This window comes from Blastomyces gilchristii, assembly GCF_000003855.2.
Source record: "Blastomyces gilchristii SLH14081 genomic scaffold supercont1.2, whole genome shotgun sequence".
Taxonomy (NCBI): Eukaryota; Fungi; Ascomycota; class Eurotiomycetes; order Onygenales; family Ajellomycetaceae; genus Blastomyces; species Blastomyces gilchristii.
This window is the reverse complement of record NW_003101681.1, coordinates 4,259,685-4,271,951: the sequence shown is the minus strand read 5'-3', so window position 1 is coordinate 4,271,951 and position 12,267 is coordinate 4,259,685. Positions and strand designations below refer to the sequence as shown.

Below are 12,267 nucleotides of genomic sequence, written 5' to 3'. Positions count from 1 at the left end.
AAGGGAAACGGTCGGGGTTAGGCTAAGGGGGAAGAGGGATTCGAAGCAAAAAAAAAAAAAAAAGAAAAGAAAAGAAAAGAACGTACATATGAACACTATAGTTACACAAGGCCCATACCATGGCTATAAAGATGGATGGGTTCTTGGACTGCTTTTTGAAAATTGGTGGCTGCTGGAAGATGCTTAGACGCCTGGTGCGGACGGTGAGGAGGTTAAAAAATTGCATCACTACCAAATTGACGAACTAGATCGAGGAGGCCTTATTGGTTATCTCGACAACGTACTTGGGGTCGTATTCGGGATCTAAATTGCCGTATTTCAGCGCCAGGGCGCTAAAAGGAATACCCCGTCTCTACAGCAAGAAATGGGGAATGGTTTCAGTACGAAATTCATTTTCAGGTTATCAGTTGAATGAGTCGAATAGGTGTTGCGCGACATACCTCCATATACCAAAATGCCATGATAAAAGAAAGGGCGCATTCATAGACGCCGACAAATCCATAGGCATGGAGTATGAGCTTGGTGTTCACCAGGCGATCCTTCCTTGGAACACGGGGTGGTCGAAGGAGCACATCAGCTTCCGGCTTCTCGTATGCCAGGGTGATGGCACCAGCAGCGTCCGTAAAGAGACTGTTTTATATCAATATCCTAGACCAGAGTTTAGATATCACAGGTATACCTGGGCTCACCAGATGATAATCTGATGTTATCATTAATTAGCGAGGGAAAGCTTTTGCGGAATCTCTGAAGCATACCATTAGAAATGAAGACAGAACCTGCGGAATACCAAGAGCGACATTCGCCATAACCGGCCCTAGTATACAACGTCAGTGGAGAATCAAAATATAGCTTTCCGTGGGGAATACTTACAAAACTCGCTAAAGCTGCCAGCCGGAAGAAGGTAGAGAATAGTCTTTTTCAAGTTATCTACACCCATTAGCGGTTTGTCTTCAAAGGAAATAGAACTGCCCGAACTTACCAAAGACCACACGCCCATATTTAACAGCTTCAACAATTGCAGCAAAGGAATCCAGTAGCACCATGTCCTCTGCCTCTATAGCAATATCGGAACCACTACCAAGAGCAACACCCACATGGGCTTCCTTCAAGGCCGGGGCATCATTGACACCATCGCCTGTCATAGCTACGATATTCTCACGTGCCTAGAATTCTTTAACAATTCGAAGCTTCTGTTCTGGTGTGGTACGCGCGAAAACGATTTCCTGGTAGTTGCAGAGTTGTTCCCATTGGTTTTCATTGAGAGTTATCAGCTCAGGACCACTTATAACAATTGACCGAAAGTTTTGCAACTTCTCTGGTGAAAATACGAAATCACGATCGAGCTCTGTGGCTCCGTGAATAAGAGGTCGAGTAGTTTTTATAATTCCACAATCAATAGCGATTGAGTGCGCAGTAAGTTTGAAGTCTCCTGTCACCTATTATTATGTATGTCAGATATGCCCCGAATATGTCTAACAATAGAGACATGGGAAATACTACCATCATTAAGCGAATGCCAGCAGTACGTAGTGTTTGAATGACACTAGGTATCTCGTCTCTCTGTTTGTTAAAAGAGTGAGAATGTTGCGAATATAGACCATGGATAGAACATCAAGTTCTTACAATTGGATCTATTATTAGACCAAGAAGTCCCACGAAAGTCAAACCCTCCTTAGCTTCTCTCACCACAGCTTTTTCGGTATTTGAGGACGACAGCAGGTGGTCAGCACTTGGCCTAAGTGTTTTTTGCGCAACAAGAATTACGCGTTTGCCCATGAGTGACCATTTGTTCTTGACCGATTCGATGTGTGTTAAATCCACGCTCGAAAGGGGCTTAACGGTGCCATCCTTTTGAACTACACTGCTGCATCTCGGAATCAGGACATCTGGCGCCCCTTTAATATAAAGCCTAAGACAGGTTAGTTGGTGATGTTAAACCATACCAAAGTAGTGTTACGTACATATCTTCAACATCTGCATGCAACGAGTGCATTATACGAATCATGGATTTGTTCCGGCTGTTGAAGGCGAGCTCAAAACCTTTTTCGTATCACTTCGTAGCCTATTGACGGATCCCAATGATTCTGAGAAACGCAGAATAGCTTGATCTGTCGGATCACCATACATTTTCATTTTGTCAGGTGGATAGCTGAGTGTTGACGTATCAAACTCCGCTGCATTGCGCAAACCTCCTACTCTACGTAGCTGATTCATTGAGCTACCAAATGAGACGTCGGTCTCTTCCCTCCCGTGGTTAGCTATACGCGCAGCTTCTTCGGTGTATTCCTCCGCACCAGTGTAACAATCAGTCACAAACATCTCATTCTAGAAGCACAATATATTAGAAGATATCAAAAAACAACTAAAGTTCGAGGATCCGCCTACCTTCGTTAAATTTCCAGTTTTATCTGTGCAGATGACGGAAACAGAGCCAAGAGTTTCGACCGTTGCGAGAGTCTTGCAGAGGATTTTATTTTTCTTCATAATATTTGCTCCGATGGTGAGGCTCAAGGCGACAGCAACAGGAAGCCCTTCCGGTACGAAGGCAATTCCCACCGAGACGCAGCTGACAATAAGAAGGGGGAGATTGATCCAATCAGTATGATCTCTCCGCAACTAGGCAGCCCTAGATAGCCGTTAGTATAGAAATCGTACGAAGAAGAACTAAGGGAACTTGCCACAAGACTACAACTAGTACAACTACAGTAATAATAATACCAACGATAACCAAGACAAAGCGCAGTATTTTCTTCTGCAATGGGGTGAATTCGTGTCGAGGTTTATTGGCCAGTTGAGCTATTCGTCCAAACACTGTATTGTCTCCTGTAGCGACACAAACACCTGTTGCGCTACCAGAAACACAGTGGGTGCCCTGAAGTCCGATATTACGTGTTTCGAGATAGTTTTTGTCCGTAGAATCAACAGTCCTCTGAGCAGGTTCAGACTCCCCTACAATTTCATTAATTAGAATTACAAATAGGCAATCATGGAATTTTGGGTATGACTTTACCAGTAAGGATTGAACGATCAAACTTGGCATCGGACGACACCTCAATAAAACGCAAGTCTGATGGGAGTTTGTTTCCTTGTTTTATTTTGACGACATCACCAGGAACAAGTTCGGTCGCTGTCGTCCACTCCTGCCCGTTTTCCCGAACGACCATACACTCGTCTGGAAGCATGGTGGTAATCGAAGCCATTACTCTAGAAGAGGACCAATCCTGCCAGGCATTGAACGCCGCTTGGATAACAAAGACAGCGGCGAGGACAATAGCAAGTGCAAGATTCGCGAGGGCAGGAGGATCTCCGAGTGGTTTCCATGCGATGAAGACAAGAATACAACCTATAAACAATAAAAGGCCAAAACCACCAAACACATAGGCCATGAGCTTTCGAAACAGGCCGGAAGGCGGTGGGGTGGGCTGGTTTTTCCCATATTCCGATGTGCGTCGAGCGACTTGTTCAGCAGAGAGCCCCTGAGAGGATGAAGTTGAGAATCTTCGGAATAGCTCGTCGGCAGAGAGCAAATGCCAATCTAACTGCTCCAGATCTATTGCTCGTTAAATAGGGCAACAGAGAAAAAATCATAAGTTAAGATGTAAATTAAGACGTACCACGAATATGTTTCGCATCTCTCTTGTTCAGTTCACCTGCCTTTGAGTCTTCGTTGATATTGTACGATCTGAATTGTGCATGCTGTTATGAGATTGATTGAGCTCCGGGCAAGACAGGGATAATAACGAACAGGGACCGGTAAGTAATTGGAAGTACTGTCTCTGGAGCTGCCACTCTACTGTGAGTACTGCGAATTGACATAGAGGAACTTGACACAGCGCGATGGAGAGTACGTCTCGGAGGTTTGGAAAAAGGTTGTGTCTCGTCCGCAATGCGGACGCGAGGGTCTTCGTTCTTGTCACTCATTCTCCGTAGTGTATCAAGTGTTCAAAACAATTTCAAATAGCAAGGATAGGAAGATTGAAAACAATGTTAGGAGCAGGGGCCGATGCATGTCCTTTTATAATAGATGGCATACAGGTTTCGGAAAATATTCGAGCCCTCAAGGGACCCCTTTTCCACCCCATTTGATAATAATGAACCTTGAATCACGGCCGATCCTTCAGGTGTGCAGCTCGGCAATAGGAATGGTCTTTCCCATCCAAAAGATAAGAAATACAAACAAAAGGCAGAAATTGCCCCCAAGAGAAAACAGCATGCAACATCCGGCTACCAAGGGATAGGTTGTAGAGACCCATTGGGGCTGAGCTTCACCTATGCGGGAGAAGAGCAAAAAATAAATGCCTCATAGTCCAAGCGGGAAAACAAACATACGACAAGGACCTGAAGCACTGTGGAAAGCTGATACTATGTGACGAAGGATAGGAACAAAAGCAAAGAATTTCTCGGACGTAATAGCCCATCGTAGTGGTTGTTAGATAGAATGCAAGACTTTCCTTGGTTGCGAGAAGCAACTGGACACTGACGAAGTGCTAATAGAGCGTAAAAATCAAAACAAATTTCCGTATTCAGCCTCAATGCCCCCCAGCCCAAAGAAACATAGCACCAAGCACTGAATAAGTCGTCATAGCCAAAAAGAGAGAGTTGATACACGTGCCAGAAGATTAGAACAAAAACAGGGGGCGGATAGCCAGAAGTTGGGTGCAGTAATTTACCCATTAATATCTCAAATAAAATCAACTGTCGTCAAATATCGTGCCGCATAAGCTTCTGCCGGCGATTAAATCATTTGTACCATTGGTTGCGATATTTTGGACCTTCTTTTTCTCCTGCACTTCGCGAGGTATATAGGCATCTTTCACGAAAGTAAGGGTAAAACATAATCGTGAATGAGAGAAATAATAAGGACGGTCACTCCCAGATCCCTTCCTCACTGGACTGCTTGAGCAACGAGTTCGAGAGACATGACATTGCCTGAGCGCAAAAGTAAGATGAGATAAATTGGTCCGGACAACAAGGGCAGCTCCCGGTGAAACCCGCCAATTTGGGATGTTGTCCTGTGAGATTGAGATATTTAAATATGGAATAACGTTTGCCACAAATCAAAATTGCCACAGCTTCTGGATCCTTGCCAGCTCGAGCTTATCCGATTCTCCTTCTAGGATAGCTAGTAACGGAGTTACTTTTCGTAATTCATATATCTTTCCATAATCAAACTTCGATGAACATGCGTACGAGTGCCTAAGGCATGCGATCCAATTTTAACCTTGTTTCTCGCCTTGATGCAATCACCCGGGCTTCTCATTGGCTTGTGAGTGTATCTACCAATGCATTGGGATCAATGTAAACGGCCCTATCTAATATTAGACACCAAGGAAATCAGCACAGTAAAACACGAGTAGAGGTGCTAAGTCGAAGAAGTCCACGCAAAATGGCAGGGAAGAACAGCTGAAAAGGCTTATCTTCCAAAGTTCCTTGGCATCTAATCCCCCCATGAGTAGCCCTACTCACACTATATAGTTGGATGCCAAAAGTTGACATAAATTATTGAGTCTTGTCTAGACCGGGTCAGCGTGTTTTGTCTGCAGGAGATATCCAGCAATCACAATTTAACCTATCATGCCAGAGCCTGCAGAATGTAAGCAACTCTCTGAATATGTGATGAGTATGCCCCACCGCACTGTTCATACTGGGTGGGACGTAAGGTATGGTATTGATGATATAGTTAATGATTTGGCGGAAGAGAGTGAGCACTGAGGGAGGGGTTTGCTAGATGTCAGTGGTCAAGATGGTGGCTGAAACTAGCTTCGCGCCTCAGCCCCATAGTGCCCCGAGCGTGCGCTTAAGGCTCGAGCTCCACTCTCCCCAGTTTTCCATCTCCATCTTGTTCGGTGCTGAACACACAGCTATGCTAACAAGCTACCTCAGTCCCACCAGAACTGGATCATACACACCGTCATGTATGAGCTAGACTTGTGGTGTGTGTCGCCTCGTGCCGAAATGCATAGCCACCACGAGCGTGCCTGATCGAAACTATATTACTATGAGCGATTTTCCTGCACACCCAAGCATCCGTCATCGATTTGATAGTGAACCTCGAATAATCCTGAGAAGCCCCAGGCCAGCCCGATTGCTTGAACGCAGCAGTCTGAGCTGACGTAGCTTATGATTATTTTGAAAATGTTTGCCGCTCCTTTTTCCTGCTCCTTGTGATAACCCATTTGACGTTTCGCTTTGATACGACGGGGACTTATGCTTTTCGTAACCACTCAGCAATAGACATCAGACTTTGCACATGCTATCGGGACAAGTTGTCTTCCCTCTGTCGATCTTTATATCCGAAAATTAAAGAGGGCTGTGGAATTGGCAACAGGAAAAAGGGACCACTTGGTTCATGGTGATGGGGAATCTCCAAGATAAAGCAAACAACACAGGAAGCACCAAAGTCGAGAGCTTTAAAACACAATGTCTGAAGCGACGTGGAGACGTCAATTCATAGGTACTCCGTACATCCAACCATAATGGTGTTGAGATACCCCACACTGAGACAAATGCAACCAAGGCTACCCGGCCCTTAGTGGCAGTTTCTCACGATGTTTCTTGAGTCATATACTTCTCTCTTTAACACCAGCTCTAGCCTCATGCAAAAGCAAATGTGCTGCTCATACCTGCTGGGAAGGACAGATATTCATTGGCGTCCAAGTTCCTTTGGTAATGCTTAGAACTGCTGGCCTAAGAAAAAAAAAAAAAAAAAAAAAAAAGGTAGCTCTCCATAGCTCCGTTCAACGCTTAGCCACAGTATTGAGAGCTTGATATCTGTTGCATGACGATCGATTCTTCCAAAAATTTCTTCAAAAATCAGTGCGTCCATCCTTCACCTTGTCCTTATCAACACTGACTTCACTGACAGCCGTGAAGCAGAGGATCAGTCAGCTCCTGGTTGAGCTGGGCTGTGCTATGCGGGTCCACTGAAAATTCGTCGACCTCAGTGCTTGTGAAGTCGACCACTTCAAGCTGGACGGTATGGACTTAATCCGCTTGCAATCGATGGTAGGATTCACAGGGAAGCCTATAGGTATCACGACGGGCTCTTTGAAGTTCTAAACAGTTGACCCCGTGCGACATAGGCATAGTGGATCTTAACGATCCTACCTAGACAGCCAGGTTTGGAAACTGGGTGCACAATCTCCCTAGTATACTTTTCGTCAGATCTGTTTCAAGAAAAATCGAAGATACCTAACGATTATCCACGGATTTAAGTCCCAGGGTCCACTTGTATAATTCCCGGATCATCACGCAATCAACCTTATGAACTTAACACTATACAGCTCCCCGGCTCGTCTCGATACAAAATCATTCTAAGGCCAACCCGATCTGGCAATAACATACCCTAAAATTGCTCCTCACCGCCATGCAATATGAAGATATTCCAGGGCGAGGACTTCTGTGCCGCAATTCCTCTCGATATTCAGGTGCATCGGCTCGTTATGATATTCAACGTGCGATGGGTGCCCTTACTCCTCTGCACACTCCATGGACTCGGGGCTTCAGTCCAAGACTGAATCAATAACTAGAGGAAATGTTACAGATTACATAGGTTTTGGTACTCCATAATTTATGGGTTTTCCATTGCGCCACAACCGCCAAGTCGACAATGTCGTAGGCTGTGATTCGGCCAAACGTGCGAGTGCCCACTTGAAATGATAGTGTATTCATTTTGCCCGCAGTACCCCGGTGTGACACCGCATCGGTCTTTGGGTGCATTGCGCTTCACAATCCCATTGTTAGGCTGTATGGTTTGCGAGCGGTAGCGCAATAACAAGGCCATTGTTGGGATGTTGGGACCTGCATTGAAGGTCAATATTTCAACCTAAACTTGAGAAAGTTGTTTCGCGACTCTGTAGGACATATTTCTTTGTCCTATTTCTTCACAACCCTTGCCGTTGATTCAAGGGCTTCATGGGTTCCGAGTGCGTTTTGAGGTCTTGTAACATAACATCTATGTACAACTTTGATAATCTTCATAGGTCAAAGTGAAGTAAGTAAATACACGGACCTGGGAGTGCATACACTGTATTATTTGTTGATGATCAGTTTATTCCCTCCCAGAGCAAAATAGATCGCCTTCACCGCTCCAAACATCACCACCCCTCTCAGGATAGAACGATTTAGCTTGGTCAGGTAGTTTTTCGACAGGCCTAGCACAAATGTAGAAACACACAAAAGTCGTTCTCCACTGGTAGTGGAGTTGTTTGTATTCCGGCACATCCGCAGATCGAGAGAGAGTCATCACAAGGCTCATGGTTGTCGAATGAATAAAAAAAAAAAAAAGAGAATGGAACGCATTAATCAGCATCCGGCCCCAAGTGAGGTGTGTGTTGGTCGGATTAAATATTTAAATATTTAACTCCACGCCCAACCCCCCCTACAACACCAGCTCTCTTTTTCCCTCTTTTTTCATTCTTTCTTTTTACTCCCCCTTTGCTGGGGCGCAAATCTGTCCTGCTTTGGCCTTCTCCCTTTCTCGCTCTCTTCTATTCCCTTCAAGTATGCACCCGTCGTTGCCTGTGTCCTGGCATTCCTCTCCCAGCTGCGCATCCAATACCCCTCCGCCGTCCCCTCCTTAATACAAATACTCTGTTTTGTGTCAAGCGTCCTTGTAGTCAGCAGCCTCATGCAGGCAGATCGAACGGCGGCGGGCTTCTCCAATTCCGATTCTCCTGTTGCTATTGCTATCAGCAATGGATTGCAGCTGCAGCAGGGGCCATCTCAGCCCTGGTTAATTGCGGCCAGTTGGGCGGCTGTCATCTGGTACCTGATTGTGACCTTTGTGATTCTCGTGGGATGGACTCGACTGTGAGCTTAGATTTTTTCGTATACTGTTTTGAATAGAGATTTAAATTTGACTGGCGCTAGATAGCCTTTGAAATGTACGCGCTGACGAGCAGGATTTCCCAACCTGATATCTAGACAAAAGAATTTCTCCTCCCGCCCAAAAAAATCCTTCTCCGCCTCACTTCGCCCTTTTCAAGTCAGTCATGTCACCATCATCCGGCCCGTCAAGGATCTCGAGCCCTGCCTCTACGAGTGTCTGGCTGCTAGTTTCCGTCAGGAGTATCCGAAGGATAAGCTTACGATATACCTCTGCATTGCGACCAAAACTGATCCGGCATATGCTACGTTGAAACAATTATTGGAGGACTTCCCAGACGCAGATGCTCGGATTTTAGTTGAGGAGGAAAGTGATGATGGTGACCGGCTGGGACCCAACCCGAAAATCAGGAATATGAGCCGTGCATATAACGAAGCAAAGGGTGATATTGTGTGGATTGTGGATTGCAATGTTTGGATGGGAAAAGGTGTTTGTGGCAGAATGGTGGATAGCCTGTGCGGAATAGTTGCGGAGGATGGCTCTGTCGGCAAGCAGTACAGATTCGCGCATCAAATGCCCATCGCGGTCGATTTAGGAAATGGAGAACCGTCAATGAGAAGCGCGGATGAGAGCCAGGACTTGTTACATCAGGACTACGACTCTGTCAGCCTCCCGACTGCAGAGATGAAAAGTAAGGGAAAGCCATCTTTCCTAGCCACAGCAGGAGGTCGTCTAGAGGAACTTTTCCTCTCATCCTCCCATTCTAAATTCTACTCCGCAATCAACACTATCGTCATCGCCCCTTGCGCCGTTGGTAAATCAACCATGTTCCGCCGCTCACATCTAGACTACCTCACTTCACCTGCCGTTGCAAAACCCCGCGCGCAACCCCGACGTCCCGGAATTGATTACTTCTCGGACAACATCTGCGAAGACCATCTCATCGGGGACTGTCTCTTCCAAGGGAAACCCCCCACTAGAGAAGGAGAGCGATGGGGTAGACACAAGTTAGTCTATGGTGATGTCGCCATCCAACCAGTAGCCCGCATGAGCGTCAAAGACTACATCCACCGGCGCATCCGCTGGCTCCGTGTGCGCAAGTTCACTGTGCTGCTCGCCACACTCGCCGAGCCAGGGACCGAATCGTTCCTCTGCTCCACTTATCTTGCCTTCGGACTTAGCAACCTCCTCCCTCGTTTCTTCCCGCAATATGCCACTTATCTAGGCACCTGGCGTGCGTTTTTTGCATTCTGGTCTATCAGCATCGCTTTCTGGGTCCTCATTGACTGGTTGCTCTATGTAACACTGCATTCCGCCACTGCCCTGGAAGTCGACGAACATACCCCGTCCTTCGCGCTCCCGCACCCCAGATTCGCTCATGCCAAGACTTGTCGCACTAGACGCCCGTTCCATGAGTGGTTCCTTGCCTGGTTGGGCAGGGAGGCTTTGGCATTGCCGATCTGGCTATGTGCGTTCTATGGCGGTTCAACGGTTGTCTGGAGGGATCACACGTTCCGTGTGGGGATGGATTTGGTTGCGACGAAGATCCCGGGGAAAATATCGCAGAATGACAACGAAACCGGGGCGCTTCGGGGGACGAAGGATGGACAGAAGAGTGGCTATGGTGCTTTAAGCGATTCTGGTGGGAGAAGTACGAATGTACGCCAGCGAAGTCCTAAAACGCGCGGTTATGAACATAGGAATTGACTAGGAGAAATGTCTCAACCTCACCCAAGCCCGCTTCCCTCCTGATATTATCCTAGATAGCCTTCTTTGTTTTTGATTTTTTTTTTCTATTTATTTTGATAGACAATACCCAGATACAGCACCGGATACCATCGGTTCCTTGTGTTCGCCTTGCTTCTAAAGGCTGTTTTGTTTGTGGTCATCCTTCCACTGCATATTGGTGTATGTTTATCCATTGATTATCCCCGGGAATGGTTCGGCGAGTTGATTAGAATAATAGCCATATCTAACGAGATTAACGGGGCTAGCTATCTCATTTTGCTTCCAAGTTGATGCGTATACTTCTCCTGTAGGATTGGGTTGTTTCTTCCAGAGTCTTCTTGATCCCTCTATTCAAGGCAGAAATAAGCTTTCACCTCACATAATTTGCCTCATGCACTCAGTCATTAAAAAAACAAAACTCATATCCCCGAACACTCAATTACCACCCTCATCCCCATCCCCACTCCCACTAACACCCGCCCCTCTCTCCAACCCCTCACCCTCCTCACACCCCAACAACCACTCGACAACCTGCATGCCCTTCGAAATCGGCCTCCTAGCCTCGCCCTCTTCCTTATTCTCGGCTTCCCCAACCCCATTCATAGTCACTTCCACCTCTCCTTCTCCCTCCTTTTCATCATCAGCAGGTAACGAAGTCCACTCCGACCTCTCAGCGAGGAAGACGGCATCATGGCCCGCATTGTTTTTTGTAGTGATATCTGCGCCGGCATGGACGAGTGCTTTAACGCATTCCAAGTGCGTGTTTAGCGCCGCCCAGTGTAATGGGGTGTTGCCGGAGTTGTTCCGGTGGTTTATGATGGGGTTCACTGTTGTTGCTGCCCTTGCTGCGGGGTCTTGCGATGTGTGGGTGGATATTGTTGTTTGTGTTAGAGTCTGTGTAGGTGTATCGAGGAGGCTGAGGAGGTAATTGAGTGTTTCTGGTAGTTTGGAGATTTTTTGTAAGTGGGTAAATCGCCCTTGGGGAACGCTATAGATAGAATTATATGGGGCGACTACATACCAATATTCCCATTCGCAGCCGGCCAATGCAACAAACACGCCCCCGTTCCCCCCTGGCTCTCGTCTTCCATGTCGATAGCAGACTGTATGATATCTAAGGAGGAACAGCCGTACTTCTGGCTGAGGCTCGTGATATCTGTCCGCAATGCGTCTACATCTCCTAGACGCGCGGAGTAGATGAGGTCGTCGATCTCTTCTAATGTAAGAGGCTTAGGCGTGGTTGCGCCGCCTAGTGTTTGGCCAGCTATAGTTGCCATGGTTTAGATGGTTTCTGATATTCTTTTTCAGTTTCCCTTGTAGGATATCTAGGAAATCCCCTTAAAAAGGAAAAGCAAAAAAAGTAGCGCAAGCCTTTTCGCTCCCTCCTGTATTTAACCTAGGTAATGTTAGACATGTAATATTGTTTGCACCATATCCCGCAGTTGATATCAGAATGGACGCGACGATGAGGGGTATCTTGAAAAATCTTCCAGGTTTGCTGAAAACACTGTGTAAATGACTATAACAACTTGATCCATGTTCAGATCTTGTTCCTGAACCAGGAAGACATTTAAGATATCCACCATATCTTCACATAACGGAGAATCAGGAAAGCAAGCTTCTTAAACGTAAATTTTGCTTGACCACAGCAGCGACCCTGAAGACGCGGACAGTTGAGAGCAAACCGGAAGCGATTCCCAGCACTGCAATTT

At 46.4% G+C, this 12,267-nt stretch overlaps 5 protein-coding genes across 8 annotated transcripts; 1 reads left to right on the top strand and 4 right to left on the bottom strand.

Moving 5' to 3' along the window:
- Nucleotides 1-244: 244 nt before the first annotated feature.
- On the bottom strand, nt 245-1,993 carry BDBG_16352 (H+/K+-exchanging ATPase; the record flags this gene model as incomplete). Its single annotated transcript, XM_031724319.1, has 10 exons — nt 245-352; nt 441-630; nt 690-700; nt 756-814; nt 871-927; nt 980-1,163; nt 1,218-1,436; nt 1,498-1,560; nt 1,624-1,909; nt 1,962-1,993. The coding sequence occupies 10 exons, from the start codon at nt 1,991-1,993 to the stop codon at nt 245-247; spliced, it is 1,209 nt and encodes a 402-aa protein (XP_031576385.1).
- An 8-nt stretch (nt 1,994-2,001) lies between these two features.
- Nucleotides 2,002-3,925, bottom strand: BDBG_16351 (H+/K+-exchanging ATPase; the record flags this gene model as incomplete). The annotated part of the gene is made up of 6 exons (XM_031724318.1): nt 3,746-3,925; nt 3,655-3,682; nt 3,006-3,550; nt 2,666-2,944; nt 2,386-2,616; nt 2,002-2,325 (listed from the first exon to the last, which is right to left on the bottom strand). The coding sequence occupies exons 3-6, from the start codon at nt 3,384-3,386 to the stop codon at nt 2,002-2,004; spliced, it is 1,215 nt and encodes a 404-aa protein (XP_031576384.1). The 5' UTR covers nt 3,387-3,550; nt 3,655-3,682; nt 3,746-3,925.
- Nucleotides 3,926-5,841: 1,916 nt separating this feature from the next.
- Nucleotides 5,842-12,134, top strand: BDBG_01298 (ceramide glucosyltransferase). 4 transcript variants are annotated; one of them, XM_031720271.1, is made up of 4 exons: nt 5,851-6,137; nt 6,229-6,816; nt 6,874-8,811; nt 8,926-12,134. In XM_031720271.1, the coding sequence occupies exons 3-4, from the start codon at nt 8,630-8,632 to the stop codon at nt 10,532-10,534; spliced, it is 1,791 nt and encodes a 596-aa protein (XP_031576380.1). In that variant the 5' UTR covers nt 5,851-6,137; nt 6,229-6,816; nt 6,874-8,629; the 3' UTR covers nt 10,535-12,134. The 4 variants fall into 4 exon arrangements, with proteins under 4 accessions (XP_002628390.1, XP_031576380.1, XP_031576382.1 ...); XM_031720273.1 differs by having other exon boundaries at nt 6,235-6,816; nt 6,877-8,811; nt 8,926-12,055; XM_031720272.1 differs by having other exon boundaries at nt 6,229-8,811; nt 8,926-12,055.
- On the bottom strand, nt 6,043-8,271 carry BDBG_01299 (uncharacterized protein). The gene has a single exon (XM_031720274.1). It carries the CDS (start codon nt 7,781-7,783, stop codon nt 7,571-7,573), a length of 213 nt encoding a protein of 70 aa, XP_031576383.1. The 5' UTR covers nt 7,784-8,271; the 3' UTR covers nt 6,043-7,570.
- Nucleotides 10,991-11,832, bottom strand: BDBG_01297 (ankyrin repeat protein; the record flags this gene model as incomplete). Its single annotated transcript, XM_031720270.1, has 2 exons — nt 10,991-11,493; nt 11,577-11,832. The coding sequence occupies 2 exons, from the start codon at nt 11,830-11,832 to the stop codon at nt 10,991-10,993; spliced, it is 759 nt and encodes a 252-aa protein (XP_031576379.1).
- Nucleotides 12,135-12,267: the final 133 nt, after the last annotated feature.